This window comes from Momordica charantia (assembly GCF_013281855.1).
Source record: "Momordica charantia cultivar OHB3-1 chromosome 6 unlocalized genomic scaffold, Mcharantia_2.0 BLBB01000006.1, whole genome shotgun sequence".
Lineage (NCBI taxonomy): Eukaryota > Viridiplantae > Streptophyta > Magnoliopsida > Cucurbitales > Cucurbitaceae > Momordica > Momordica charantia.
Genome location: NW_028275164.1, coordinates 33355443 through 33368274, shown reverse-complemented (window position 1 = coordinate 33368274; position 12832 = coordinate 33355443). Strand labels below are relative to the sequence as shown.

The 12832-nt window shown below is 37.6% G+C and overlaps 3 protein-coding genes across 5 annotated transcripts; 1 reads left to right on the top strand and 2 right to left on the bottom strand.

Annotated features, from left to right (window-relative positions):
• Positions 1-758: 758 nt before the first annotated feature.
• On the bottom strand, positions 759-3820 carry LOC111022674 (receptor-like cytosolic serine/threonine-protein kinase RBK2). The gene is given in 9 exon segments (XM_022299870.2): positions 759-1069; positions 1433-1579; positions 1705-1840; positions 1925-2004; positions 2249-2403; positions 2481-2717; positions 2720-2731; positions 2840-3185; positions 3578-3820. Coding segments are annotated over 9 exon segments (1314 nt in total). The 5' UTR covers positions 3635-3820; the 3' UTR covers positions 759-925.
• Positions 3821-6565: 2745 nt separating this feature from the next.
• LOC111022723 (Major facilitator superfamily protein) lies at positions 6566-10463 on the top strand. Its single transcript, XM_022299949.2, has 18 exons — positions 6566-6964; positions 7047-7109; positions 7185-7274; positions 7383-7442; positions 7522-7587; positions 7697-7762; positions 7910-7985; positions 8081-8145; positions 8217-8309; positions 8404-8484; positions 8652-8736; positions 8873-8916; positions 8988-9050; positions 9137-9196; positions 9629-9682; positions 9761-9820; positions 9894-10008; positions 10207-10463. Exons 1-18 carry the CDS (start codon positions 6809-6811, stop codon positions 10320-10322), a joined length of 1413 nt encoding a protein of 470 aa, XP_022155641.1. The 5' UTR covers positions 6566-6808; the 3' UTR covers positions 10323-10463.
• On the bottom strand, positions 8432-12377 carry LOC111022724 (DNAse I-like superfamily protein). 3 transcript variants are annotated; one of them, XM_088125676.1, is made up of 4 exons: positions 11097-12376; positions 10887-11019; positions 10672-10817; positions 8432-8557 (listed from the first exon to the last, which is right to left on the bottom strand). In XM_088125676.1, exons 1-4 carry the CDS (start codon positions 12078-12080, stop codon positions 8549-8551), a joined length of 1272 nt encoding a protein of 423 aa, XP_087981802.1. In that variant the 5' UTR covers positions 12081-12376; the 3' UTR covers positions 8432-8548. The 3 variants fall into 3 exon arrangements, with proteins under 3 accessions (XP_087981802.1, XP_087981801.1, XP_022155642.1); XM_088125675.1 differs by lacking the exon at positions 8432-8557 and adding an exon at positions 9599-9736 and having other exon boundaries at positions 11097-12377; XM_022299950.2 differs by lacking the exon at positions 8432-8557 and having other exon boundaries at positions 10521-10817.
• Between the last annotated feature and the right edge of the window lie 455 nt (positions 12378-12832).

Genomic DNA, 12832 nt, shown 5'->3' with positions numbered 1-12832 from the left:
AAGGGTATTAATGTTAGGGCATTGCAGGTGCATGTCATGCTGCTTTTCATCTCTTCTGGACAAAGAAATATACGTCCCTTGTCAAAAACTTGACTTTGTTGGAAAATGCCTGCTAAGGATAATCAACCGGCAATTGTGGGACTTATGAGATTTGGCCAAATGATGAAATAATTGATTCTCAACCTTTAAAAGATCGATATATCTTGGTTACCCTTGCACAAGCATATCAGGAAAATCTTCTCGTCACGTTCCCGATAAGATCTCCCCGTCTATGGGCTATGGCAATGAGGATATCTCATTGGTATATTTTCAATCAATCTGTAAAGGTAATATGACATTTTTTCTAACATCAGATCGACCAATGAAACACAGTTTGGGTTTGGGAGTAATTTTACTGCATCAATTAATTTCAAATGTAAGATAAGAAGCACTTATATATTGATGCATTAGGTAGGTTACGACGAGTGTGGAAAAAGAGGTGGGTTACATGGAGGTTACTGGATTTAGTGCTGAGATAAGAGAACATATATACAAAATGACAATGATATCAGTGAATCTGTGTTCCACTTCTATGACAGTTACGTTTGCCGCTCTCTATCTAACACGGTTTTTGTTCCTGTGTCACTCTCTTCCATGGGAGGGATGAAATGGTAATGTGGATTTGTTTTAATAATATATGTGATGTATATTAAGTTTGCCAAATTAATTATGCTTGATGCTTCTGCAATTTCTAGTGATGTCTTTTTGTACAAAATATATTTAAGTGACAATCCCTTTCTGGTCTTTGTTTTCTTTTATACTTTGATTAATAAATAAAGCTTAAGGACGAGGCCAGGCCAGCATCCAGTTTCCACATATTAATAATATCAATATGGCTATACCTCACCTCTGCATTTGACTTTGTGTCCTTCACCAACCCAACCACCTATAAATGCTCCATAAGAACGTCTCTCATTCTTGGCTGTTCCGCTCTTATTAACTCCTCACGAAAAGCTTTTCTAAGGAAAGGTATTTGATTTTTTCTGGTCCCTTTTATGCAGCTCAGGTCTCCAGTCAGGATCTGAACCACCTGCATATCACATGTTTGGACGGTAATGTTCTTCAGCTTTTGGTCGAGCAGCTCATGGTCTCTTTATGTCAAACATCAGAATTAAAGCAAGCTTCAAGCGAAACATCTGACATGTTTCAACATCAAACTGTTCTACTCAATAGCAGAAGTTATTAATCACAGCTACTAAATGCAATATCTAAGCTCCAACTTTCAACTTCTAAATTGCTAAACTATTATCATTCACCATCCAACCCAACCCATCTCTATTTCTACAATCGTTAGTTTTAGTAACATAACGTTTTGACAGTTGTCCTTTGGCCGGACGAACACGATTGCTAAGTATGAAGGTTGCAAATTTGAGAAATAAAAACAAGAACATGCCTGATTCATACAAGGTCTCCGAATTGAGGACTGTTGTATGCATAAAGAAGCAGCAAGAAGCACGAGATTGGTCTGCCGTGAATTGTAATTTGTTATGAAAGGATCAACAAGTTCTCTCACGTTGTTCTTCTTCAGCAACGGCTTTGCCTGACGAAGGGTACAAAAATATGAATTAAACAGTAGCCATCCATTGAGATTAGTATGATTGAACCAAACTTTGCAACCTCCTGCATAAAAGCGAGTGTTAAGGGAAGTTTGAAAAAAAGGCTCACCCACAAAACAAGACTTTGCTGAGAGTAATCAAGAGCTCGGCGTCCAGTGACTAGCTCCAATAGTAGCACACCAAATGCAAAAACATCAGTCTTTTCATCTACTATACCATGTGATAAATATTCGGGAGGTAAGTAGCTACAAAAGCACGACGGAGAGGAATCAGAGTTTTGTATATGAACAAGTGGTAAATAAGCTGAGAATGACATTAGATTCACAAACCCGAATGTTCCTTCAAATTTTGATACTATGTGATGAGTCCATTGCTTTGGTAGCCACTTTGCAAGCCCGAAATCACAAATCTGTTCGAAATTTTTTGAATTGTATATTGTAAATAATATTGTGGCTGATACACAACAGAAACGGCAAAAATGAATACTAAATATTGTACTACTTTTGGTTTCTGTATACATGGAGGGAGGAGCACTGAATAATGTACTGAGTCACTGACTAATATCTTCATGAGGGTTCAGAAACATTATAGTAAGAGAAAAGGAAACCAACTACCCAGCTTTTGATTTTAAAGTGCAAGAGGGAGAGTGTTACCTGAGGCTCGAAGTCTTCAGTGAGCAAAATGTTTGCGGCCTTAATATCTCTGTGGATAATTCTTCTTTGACATCCTTCATGGAGATATCTTAAACCCTTTGCGGTTCCAATGGCTATTTTATACCGAATGTTCCATTCCAGCTTCTCCTTTAAACCTATGGGATGCATTTGTTTCTTTAAACTACAGAAGATAGAATCGAATTATAACATCTATAAAGGGTAATGGACTAACCATAGAGCCTAGAAGCTAAACTCCCACGAGGAGACAATTCAAGAACTAAATGCATTCCACCTTCGACTCCATAGCCAATTAACTTGGCAGTATTGGGATGGTTGACATGAGCCATGATTCCAAGTTCAAGCAAGAAATCACCAATATTCTCATCAAATTTTCCTCTTGTCAGTCTTTTGATAGCTACAAGTTGTCCGTTCTTCAAACATCCCTTGTAAACCTCAGCATAACCCCCTTTCCAATCAGATTTTCTACAAAGTACAACCAAAAAGAAAATGGAACAGACACGTCAGATTGTTCAGAAATTTTTCTTATGTGTTGGGTTGGACATACAAATATGATCTATTGGGTGCACGGACCAGGGCTGAAATAGTTTGTTGCGGCTTGGAGGTCACGCAGAGTGAAATTCTTCCATGGCGAGTTGAAATTGCAGACGTTGGAATCAAACCGAAAGTGAAGATGCAAAGTCTCTCTCATACTGTTACTCAGTCTTTTGGAGAGCTTGAGTACACTAAGAGGATGCAATTTACTTACGGGGTTGCTGGATTTTGACCTCAATAATTTGAAAATTCCACGCCAAAAAGGTGGCGGTTTGGGCTCCCCGGAAGAAGTTGATTCAGATCCTGAGCTCCTAAAGTAGTCTTCAAGAATTCCAGTGGGAGAAGATGAATCTACCTTCTCCTTCATAATGGAAAAAAAATAGACCTAGCGTGCCAGGAACAAGAACAAAAACAGAAACAAAATAGCTTCATGGCGTTGCAGAAAAGAGTGCTCAAATTTCTTTTAGTTGATTTGATAGCAGAAAAGTAAATCAATTTTGATAATTTGCACAACTGTTGTTGTAGAGAGAACTCAAAATCACAATACTGGGAGTTGGAGGCAGTGAGTGAAATAAACGAGGGTAATTAAAGAGAGACCGAGACAACACGCGGGAAGGGGAACCCCATAAGAGAAACACAAAAAACAGAGCTGAAGAAACATAAACATTGATATGTAATGTAATGTAAGTTAAAACATAAAGGGCAGGAACAGAAAGTAGGAACCGAATTGGGAGAGAGAGCAGTGAGGTGTGACTTGTGAGGAAAAATGGAAGGTACCGTGGCGGTGCAGAAAAAGATGAAGAGTTTCAGAAATTGTCCATCAGCATTCAGCATTCAGCACTCAGAACTCAGAAGAAAAGAAAGATGAAAACAACCGCCTGAACCTCAATCGAAGTTTGACGCGGGAGTAAGGAGGAGAAGCAAATATTAAGCTATGGTTTGGTGTAAAATCTAAGTCGTGAATTCTAAGATTCGTAAGGAGTAATCGTTACAACTTATCATGAAAGATATCCCAACATTTTGTCCTGGATGTGGATGTGGATGTGGATGCGCGTAAAAAACACTCTTTTTGCCCACATTACTTCATATTTTCTTAAATAAACAAAAACTTGCCCAAAGCCATTTCTGAATATAAAAACACAGAAATAAGAAAGCTCCTTTTCTTTTTTCAAGCTATCAAATTTCTAGCCATTGGTCCATAGGAAGATTCTTCTTGACGGGTCAGTCATACAAAAAAATAACCAACATTTTCTTAGATTGGATAATTCAACTTTATTAATGTTAATTATTTATTTTTTCAAAGTGAGTTTTAGTTTGGCACATGTGATTGAGAGATCACGAGTTTAAATCTCTCTATCGCGATTGTTGTACTAAATCTCTCTTAAAATGAGGATGGAGGTTTGGTTTCAATTATGTATATGTCATCTAAAAGTTTCATACGTCATATTTGATAAGGGCATAATAGATTTTTTGTTTTACAACTTACTACCACGTGTAACTTTCATTTTTACAACTCATCACAACTGTCATATTTTTTTCTTAATAGTAATGAAGAAGTTAATAGAAGGGTTGTTTTAAAATAATTTTAAAACGTCAATAGCTAAAATGAAACTTTTAAAATAATAGGATATAATTAAAACATGCTTGAAAGTTTAGAGATATAATTCATATGTTTTAACCTAATTATACCGATAAAAGAAAGAGAACAACGAATAAAATAATAATCAATATTCGTAATGCCTGCATTATTGTTGTTATATTAGACTCAAAGATCGTTCTTTTAGAAGAATGGTTTTAATATGGAAAGCAAAAATGTAGAACCTAGTTTTGAAAGTCCGCATTTGAAGAAATAAACAATTATGCTCCTGATTACACTCAATTTCAAATTAACTAAGGTAATATATATATTTAATACAATAGTATAACTAAGGTAATATATATATTTAATACAATAGTATGTGTAATATATATATATATAACAATATGTGAGGTATTCAAACTCATGACCTCTTAGTCGGACAATTATGTCTTAACCAATTGAGTTAAACTCGATTTAGCAACTAATATAATATTAATAACACACCAACACAAGCATCATAGTAAATGACATTTACTCGATTTTTTTTTAAGATTCAAATTCTTATACCTGCTAAAAAAAGAATCACATTAATGACATGTAATATTAAATATAATATGAGAAAGAATTAATATTTAAAACATCTTATTTTGTTGTTAATATATGAAAATTTTTAATTCAATGGTCGTAGTTTTATAATTATCCATTACATTTTTTTTAAGTACAACACGTGGAGTAGGAGTTCAAACTCATGGCTTTTTTATCGGAGATAACTGTTTTGATTCATTGAGCTGCTCAAGTTGTCCATCACATTTTTACTCAATATCATATGAGTCGACGTTGAATAAAAAATTTGAAAAAATCATACGTCGACCAGATGTATTAAAAATTTTAGCCAAATGGTAAAAATTAAAAAGAAAAAGTTTCAAAAAAACATTTTTTAGCTAGGAAATTGAGCAATATTTTTTTAAAATGTAAACATTTTAGGAAAAATAGTAACAAATTTTAATTTATAAGAAAAAAATGATCATCAGATCAGATCAAGATTTGCTTTTTGGCTTACCAGAGAAGAGAAGAGAAGAGATGATTGTTGTGTTTTATATTGGGAATTATTTGTGTAATGATTTAAAAGCAATCAGAAATGAGAATGAGAGGAATTGGAATTGGAATTGGGGTGGATGAAGTTGTACTCGACCCATAGAGAGAGATGGGCCATCATTAAACGTCCAACTTGTACTCATTGCTGCTGCCTTACGAATACAATAATCATTTATAGTAAAATACATGCTTCTTAATCGCAGTAGCTATATCAAATAAACTTTGATATTATTGATGAATTGCAACCATTTATTTTACTCTCAAAGAGTTTTTTTCTTTTTCCCTTGGTATCTACCTTCCATCACAAGAGAATAAAAGTTAACTACGCTTAAAGAATGCTCTTAAAAGGGTTGAATCTTTATTCTCAAAATTGTAAAGTTATATTGTTAAAACAACAACAATAATAATAAAATAAAAGGGTCCATTTAGGGAAAAAGAAGACAAATTCCTCTCCATATCCATCCATTCAAATTCCAGCAGTTGGACATGGCAGGTTGTTTTCCAAAAATTGAATTCTTGGGCCTTACACAACATTATTGTCATTTTGTGCAGGTAGTCCACCCTCTTCATTTGGATCCATACACTAACTCTCCAATATTGGGTTGTGCTTGGGTAGGCTTATTTGCCATTCCTTGACAGTCTTTGGGTGACCACTAGAGGGATTTGAAGTTGAAATGAGATACAGGAATGTTTTCATTTTTTTTAGTAACAAATTTAAAATTATAAATCTCCAATGCAAATGAAATGGAAGGGTGGATGAAAAAAGGCATAAAAGCAGTGTATTTAAAGCATGGAAAAGCAGAAGAGATATCTCCTCTTGGATCAAGGAAAGCAAAGCGTTACCATGTGTTTGGTGCACTGCAAATATCTACTCTTGGATCCCATCCACCAATCATAGAAACATAAATATAAATAGAAGAGAAAATTTGTGGTCCCATTGTTTTCTTACAAAAATATTGCTCCAAGCCTCCACCTATGCTTTTGGATTTAGGCTTTTGAATAGTTTAGTTAGTAACTCTGTGTATTATTTATTATAATAAATAACAAAATCAGGTGCGCAGAAAAGGGGAGTCGAATATTCCTCAGCTGCTGGCTTTGGTCTTGGCTCATACTCATAGATAGTCATAGTCACGGCTGGCTGCTGTGGTGATGTAACTAATTAAGTAATTGCTTTTACCATTACGTGACGACACCGATCTGATCTTCCAACTCCTGCTGTAACATGTGTTTTCTCATTCTATCAACTCAACGCCCACAAGTCTGAATTATTTAGAAAACTGGGCACAAATGGAGTAGCTTCAGGGCCTCCTTCAGTCGAGGAAAAAAAAGGGGAAATGGCAATCGCTCAGGATGTGGAGGATGGTGGGCGGGAAGCGATACGACAAACATTAGTGCAGGATGAGAATAAGTCAACTCACAGCAGTCCTCCATGGATGGTTTACTTTAGCACGTTTGTGGCAGTCTGTGGCTCCTACGAATTTGGAACTTGTGTAAGTGTATACATACATACTCGCATCTCCCAATCCCAAGTGTTGTGCTTTTTCGCATCAATTTATGTGGCTTTGTTTTCAGGCAGGTTACTCCTCGCCCACTCAGACTGCTATTGTAAACGATCTTAATCTCTCTTTAGCCCAGGTATGATTCAAATCTGCTGTTGGGTTATTCAAGTGCATTGGATGTTATGGCTTGTAAATTGGTTTCTTTATGCAGTTTTCACTAATTGGCTCCATACTCACATTTGGTGCAATGATTGGTGCAATTACAAGTGGACCTATTGCTGACCTACTCGGCCGGAAAGGGGTGACCAAACCAACACTATAATCTGTCCATTGGAAGTGAAAATTTAGTTCAACGAGCCACGTTGTAGAAATCATCTGCTCTAATTTTTTGTTTTAAAAAATTTGGCAGGCAATGAGAGTCGCTACTGGTGCCTGCGCGGTTGGGTGGTTAACAATATACTTTGCTCAGGTTGGTGTTTCCTCTGATTTTTTCTCTTTCCTTAAAGTGCAAGTACAATGACCATTTGTAAGTTGGATTACTACATAAGGGAGCAGTGGCTTTGGACATTGGACGATTGGCTACTGGATATGGAATGGGATTCTTTTCTTATGTGGTGCATTTTTCAATCCCTTTCAATTACTTCTTATTTGCTCTCCTCTGCTTCCTGTAAAACAACCTATCCATAATATATATTTAGGTACTCATTTTTCTGACTCTTCTAGGTTCCTGTTTTCATTGCCGAGATTGCACCTAAGAACCTTAGAGGTGCTCTAACTACACTCAATCAGGTAAAAGGAGAAAAAGAAAAAAAAAAAAACTGTCCATCATAGAAACACCATCTAGATAAGCATTTCAAAATTTTGAGGCAATTAAGACTTTTGATTAGGCTGCTGGTTAGCTTGCAAGTAACATCCTCGATTATCCTTATTCTACAGTTAATGATTTGCACAGCAGTATCTGTATCCTTCATAATTGGGAATGTACTCTCATGGAGGGCTCTAGCGTTGACTGGTAAAATTTCTGACCGTGCCATTCTAAGTAAAAACATCAAGAAAAAGAACAACCGAGTTTTTTTTTTTTAATTTTTTTTTATTGAATGCTTGCAGGACTTATCCCTTGTGCCATTCTGACATTTGGTCTTATCTTCATTCCTGAATCTCCAAGATGGCTGGTAAGGAAAAGTAATTGAGTCGGGACAAACCATTGTTTTTGGATGTTCATATGATGCTAAACATGAATCAGGCAAAAGAGCGACGTCAAAAAGAATTTGAAACAGCCCTCGAAAAACTTCGTGGCAAGGATGTTGATGTGTCCCAAGAGGCAGCTGAGATCCAGGTTCTTCTCCTTCCTGCTTGTGTGATATATTTTCCGATACTTGAACTGCAAGTTACTTTTTCAGCATTACATTAATGCTCAACTTTCTCAACAGGACTATATAACAACGCTTGAACAACTCCCAAAACCCAAACTGACTGATTTGTTTCAGAGAATGTACTTGCGCTCAGTCATTGTAAGTTCTTCATTGAACTGATTGTAGACTTAGATTTACATGCTTAATCCCCTTGGTTTTTTAATTATTTCACCTGAAAAGTAGAAGAGAACCATATAGGTTAAAAATTGTGGACATTCACTGTCACTGCAATCCATAACCTCCGGTTTCTGAACTGTTCTGATCAGATTGGAGTTGGATTGATGGTCTGTCAACAATTTGGAGGAATTAATGGAATATGCTTTTATGTCGCCAATATCTTTGAGTCAGCAGGTACCGTAAGACAGAATTCTTATCTAACTGATGACATATATTTGTGAATAATTTTTCGAGAGGTTGAGGAACTGGAATGAACCCGTTGTATGTCTGGATTTTCATGACAAATCTCCAAATCTTTCAATGTTTGCAGGATTTTCGGTTAGCATTGGAACTATAACCTATGCTATTCTTCAGGTACTTCAGTCTTCATCAGATCATTTCCCGTGATATTGCCTTTCCAATTACAAACATGGTGCTTTTGACAGGTTATAGTAACAGGAATTAGTGCAGGTTTAATTGACAAGGCAGGAAGAAAGCCCTTGATACTGGTAAATTATAGTTTTGACTCAACAGAGAAGGAAAACTAAATACAAACAGCTGCTCAATTCCTTCTTTTTTACGTTTTTGCTTTTAGGTCTCTGCATCAGGGTTGGTCCTCGGTTGTATCCTATGTGCAGTTTCTTTTTATCTCAAGGTAACAGCACGTCTGGTACTTTCTGAAAGAGCTGCGCATTTGGTTCTCACAAATGTTTCTTAGTACACACCACACCACACATTTTTTCTTTCAAGTTTACCAGCCCGCCTCTAGAGATAACACCATAACCATTTTATCTCCGTACATGCATACTCTGTTATTTACTTCCATGTGTGTAGGTTTCAATATCATTTCACAAAATTATTCAAAGAAGAAACAAAAAGCCGACGGTTTAGATTACTTGAATTAGATTAGTAGTCAATAGTCAAAGATAGGGGATGGAGAATGATCAAAATGGTAAATATCATTGATGCATGGATGAACGGAAGAATAGTGTTCTGCCCTCCAGAATATTCTTCTGTAATTCTGAAGATTGTTGATAACAATGATATGTTTTGAGATTTATTTAAATTTGCACTTGCTGAAAACCAGGTGAATGAAGTGGCAATCCAGACAGTTCCAATGTTAACTGTAGCCGGGGTGTTGGTAAGTGCATCAGCTTTCTTCAAATCTCATTGTAGTATTGAAGTCCTTGTTTGCCTGACAACATTGATTGAAATTCAGGTGTACATAGGATCCTTTTCGATTGGAATGGGAGCTGTTCCTTGGGTTGTAATGTCTGAGGTAAGAGTTGATAAGTTTTGAAGTAAGAGTTGATAGTTCAACCAAAGACTTAGATTTGGTTATTTTGGTGCAGATATTCCCTATAAACATTAAAGGACTGGGTGGAAGCATGGCAACTCTAACCAACTGGTTTGGTGCTTGGGCTTGTTCCTATACTTTTAACTTCCTTATGGCCTGGAGCTCCTATGGTAATTATTTCACCAAAACCAACCATTTTAACTTTTTGGCTTTCGAAATAGAGTACTTGGATCAGATTATGTGTGTTGTGATGCAAAATATACGTTTTCGTTTTGAATAGAGATGGCAGTATCTGTTCAGTATATTTAAGCACTGGAAAGGGTTAGAGTTGGAGGTGTTGACTTTTCTTGAGTTTGTGAAATCCCCAGGTACCTTCATTATTTATGCAGCAATCAACGCATTGGCTATAGGGTTTGTGGTGATGGTAGTACCCGAGACGAAAGGGAGATCTCTGGAACAAATCCAAGCGGCCATTAATGGATAGTGATTTTATTTTAAACCAATTTTCCTTCTGGGTTGTATTCCACATGTTGGTCAGTTGTGATTAAATTATTATGGTATACTGAAGTTGCATGCTAATGGTTTAATAAATTAAGTAATGGGAAATTGGTTAAAGTTGTGATAAGAGGGATATATTCGTTATTTGTTACTAGAGAGTAGAGTAGAGTAGAGTAGAGTAGAGTAGAGGAGCAAATGACGAGTTTGATTGGTAATAGGAACAGGAAAATGGAAATACATAGAAAATCAAAGGGTCGAAGAAATTAATGAAAGAAGGTGCGTTGTGAATGTGATGGAGAAGAGTGGAAGTGAGGTTGAGGTTTGAGGAAATCGACCTTGACAATGTGATGGTCGGAGGTTCCTTGGGAGGAAATGACGGAGTAGGATCCTTGTACAAACTCGTATTCTGCTTCTGCGTCTGCGTTGGAAGACGCCAGTATGTAGTCCACTCGCGTTCCGTACTTGCAAGTCCCTTGAACACCTGCCCATACCAAAATTCAATTCTCTAAATCTAATCATCAGTTTAGTTTAGCTGAGTTCAGTTACTCACTTTGACCCTTGGCTATCATCACCACCGACTCGCATTCTCCACTGAACTCTTTCGCGTCCCTATATTGCATGCTGCTCTTCAGAAACTTCATCACTTCACCTTCCGGACTTGGCTTCCCTATCTCTTCGTAATACTGAAGATTCAACCCCAAAATAATATCCCAATTAATAACACATTGCATGTTGAATATATAACAAATAACAATAGTACCTTCACGATGTCCGTCCACCTCTGTTGAGAGTAATCGGTGGGATCCAGGGAATTGAGGCCTCCTAATAAGATGTGGGGGTGGGGATCCTTGTTGCTTGATCGGATTATGGATTTGATCTGTTTCATCCTCCAATTCTCGTCCAGATGATCTAAATGGGTACACTGCACATTCACCTCTCCTACTTGTGCCACATCAATCGTAGCTTTTAACACATTCCTGAAATCGGTGTGGTCGAAAATCTTGTCAACTTTCCAGCGTTTGATGGGCCACCTGGACAACACCGCATTTCCATACTCCGGCGCCCAGCTGTCTGCAAACACGTAGTTCATTCCCAAAGCATCCGCCAAATCCGAAAGCGGACTCATGCCTTTCTCCTCCTCCGCCTTCACATCCTGCAGCGCCAATATGTCAGCATCCAACTCTCTCAGCACCTCCAACGCCGTCCGACTGCATCTGTAACTTGAACAACAAGGGTTCTCCTTCTCCATTTCGTACTCACTAAAGCTCGCCTGTCGATTTCTGAGAAGAGATATCTCGTTATCCGGCAAGTTGATCGAAACCCGCTGCTTGGGTTTCGCCTTCGACTTGGACAGGCTCTGATCTCCGAATGGGGACTGTTTCAGAATGCTTTTCGGGCGATCGTTTCCGGATTTAGTCCGCAGATTGGAATCTAAATTCCGTTGGGAAGATTTTTGGGCGTATGGAACAGCAGGTGCCATGCAGAAGGAGGCAGCATTAAATGTTGCAATCCGTATCGGTCTCTGATCTCTGTGACCGTCAAATTGAGCATTGGAATTGGGATGAACCACCGACGACGACGACGACGACGACCCATTAACGATGGAGTTGGGCTCTGTTTTGGAGGTGGTTTTTCCAAACTTGTTGATGACATTGAAGACAACTCTAGGTCTGGTTCTGCGGCGAAGGGGACAGCGGAGACGGGAGCAGAGGCGGCGGAGGTTCCGGTTGAGGACTTCGAGCATTGTAGGTAGGAGAATGGGATATGACAAGTAGGAATAAGCGTGAAAGTTTTCAACTCAACTCTGGCTATAGCCTACAGCCCACCGGCCACCTGTATGGCGTTGGCTCTGGCACTGGCACTGGCCTCGGCCTGAGTGCAGGAATTAATATTGACAATACCAAGTTTAGTTTAGTCCAACTCTTGGAAACAGCTGAGAGAGAGAGAGAGAGAGAGAGAGACAGACACAGAGAGATACCTTCCAAGAAATGGATTGGTGACACTTGACAGTCAGTTAAGGGTTGACTTCTACTTTTCATTTTCTGTATTCTATTCTATAATATATATATATATATATATATATATATAAAATAATAAGAGAACGCCAGCCAACTGCTCCAACTAGAGAAATCAAAATTCAAATGGCATCCTCTATTTGCTAAGCAAAATAATTTGGATAAACGACTCTTCTTTGGTTGCACAATTAAACTGCTAAATGTTTTTCTTTTTAACAATTAAACTTCAGAAGGTTTGTGTATTTGAGTGGCACGGGCACAGCACAGATGTATAAGTGTAACATATGCCTATTCCCGAAATAATTGAAATCTATCTGAAAAACATAAAATAATGGGGGAAAACTAAAGGACAAACACGACAACTTACAACAATGCAATCTCACATTGAAAGAAGACGAAGTCATGCATGCCTTTTCTGGAACGCCACGTCACTGGAAATCCGGCATATCCAAATCCAATGCATATGTGATGGTTTCTGGCC

Coding starts and splice junctions, on each gene's coding strand:
- LOC111022723 (XM_022299949.2), top strand. CDS start 6,809: ATGGCAATCGCTCAGGATGTGGAGGATGGTGGGCGGGAAGCGATACGA. Junction 7,275..7,382: donor ACCTACTCGGCCGGAAAGGG/GTGACCAAACCA, acceptor AAAATTTGGCAG/GCAATGAGAGTCGCTACTGG. Junction 9,197..9,628: donor CAGTTTCTTTTTATCTCAAG/GTAACAGCACGT, acceptor GCTGAAAACCAG/GTGAATGAAGTGGCAATCCA.
- LOC111022724 (XM_022299950.2), bottom strand. CDS start 12,080: ATGCTCGAAGTCCTCAACCGGAACCTCCGCCGCCTCTGCTCCCGTCTC. Junction 11,020..11,096: donor GGTGGACGGACATCGTGAAG/GTACTATTGTTA, acceptor TTGAATCTTCAG/TATTACGAAGAGATAGGGAA. Junction 10,818..10,886: donor GATGATAGCCAAGGGTCAAA/GTGAGTAACTGA, acceptor TGGTATGGGCAG/GTGTTCAAGGGACTTGCAAG.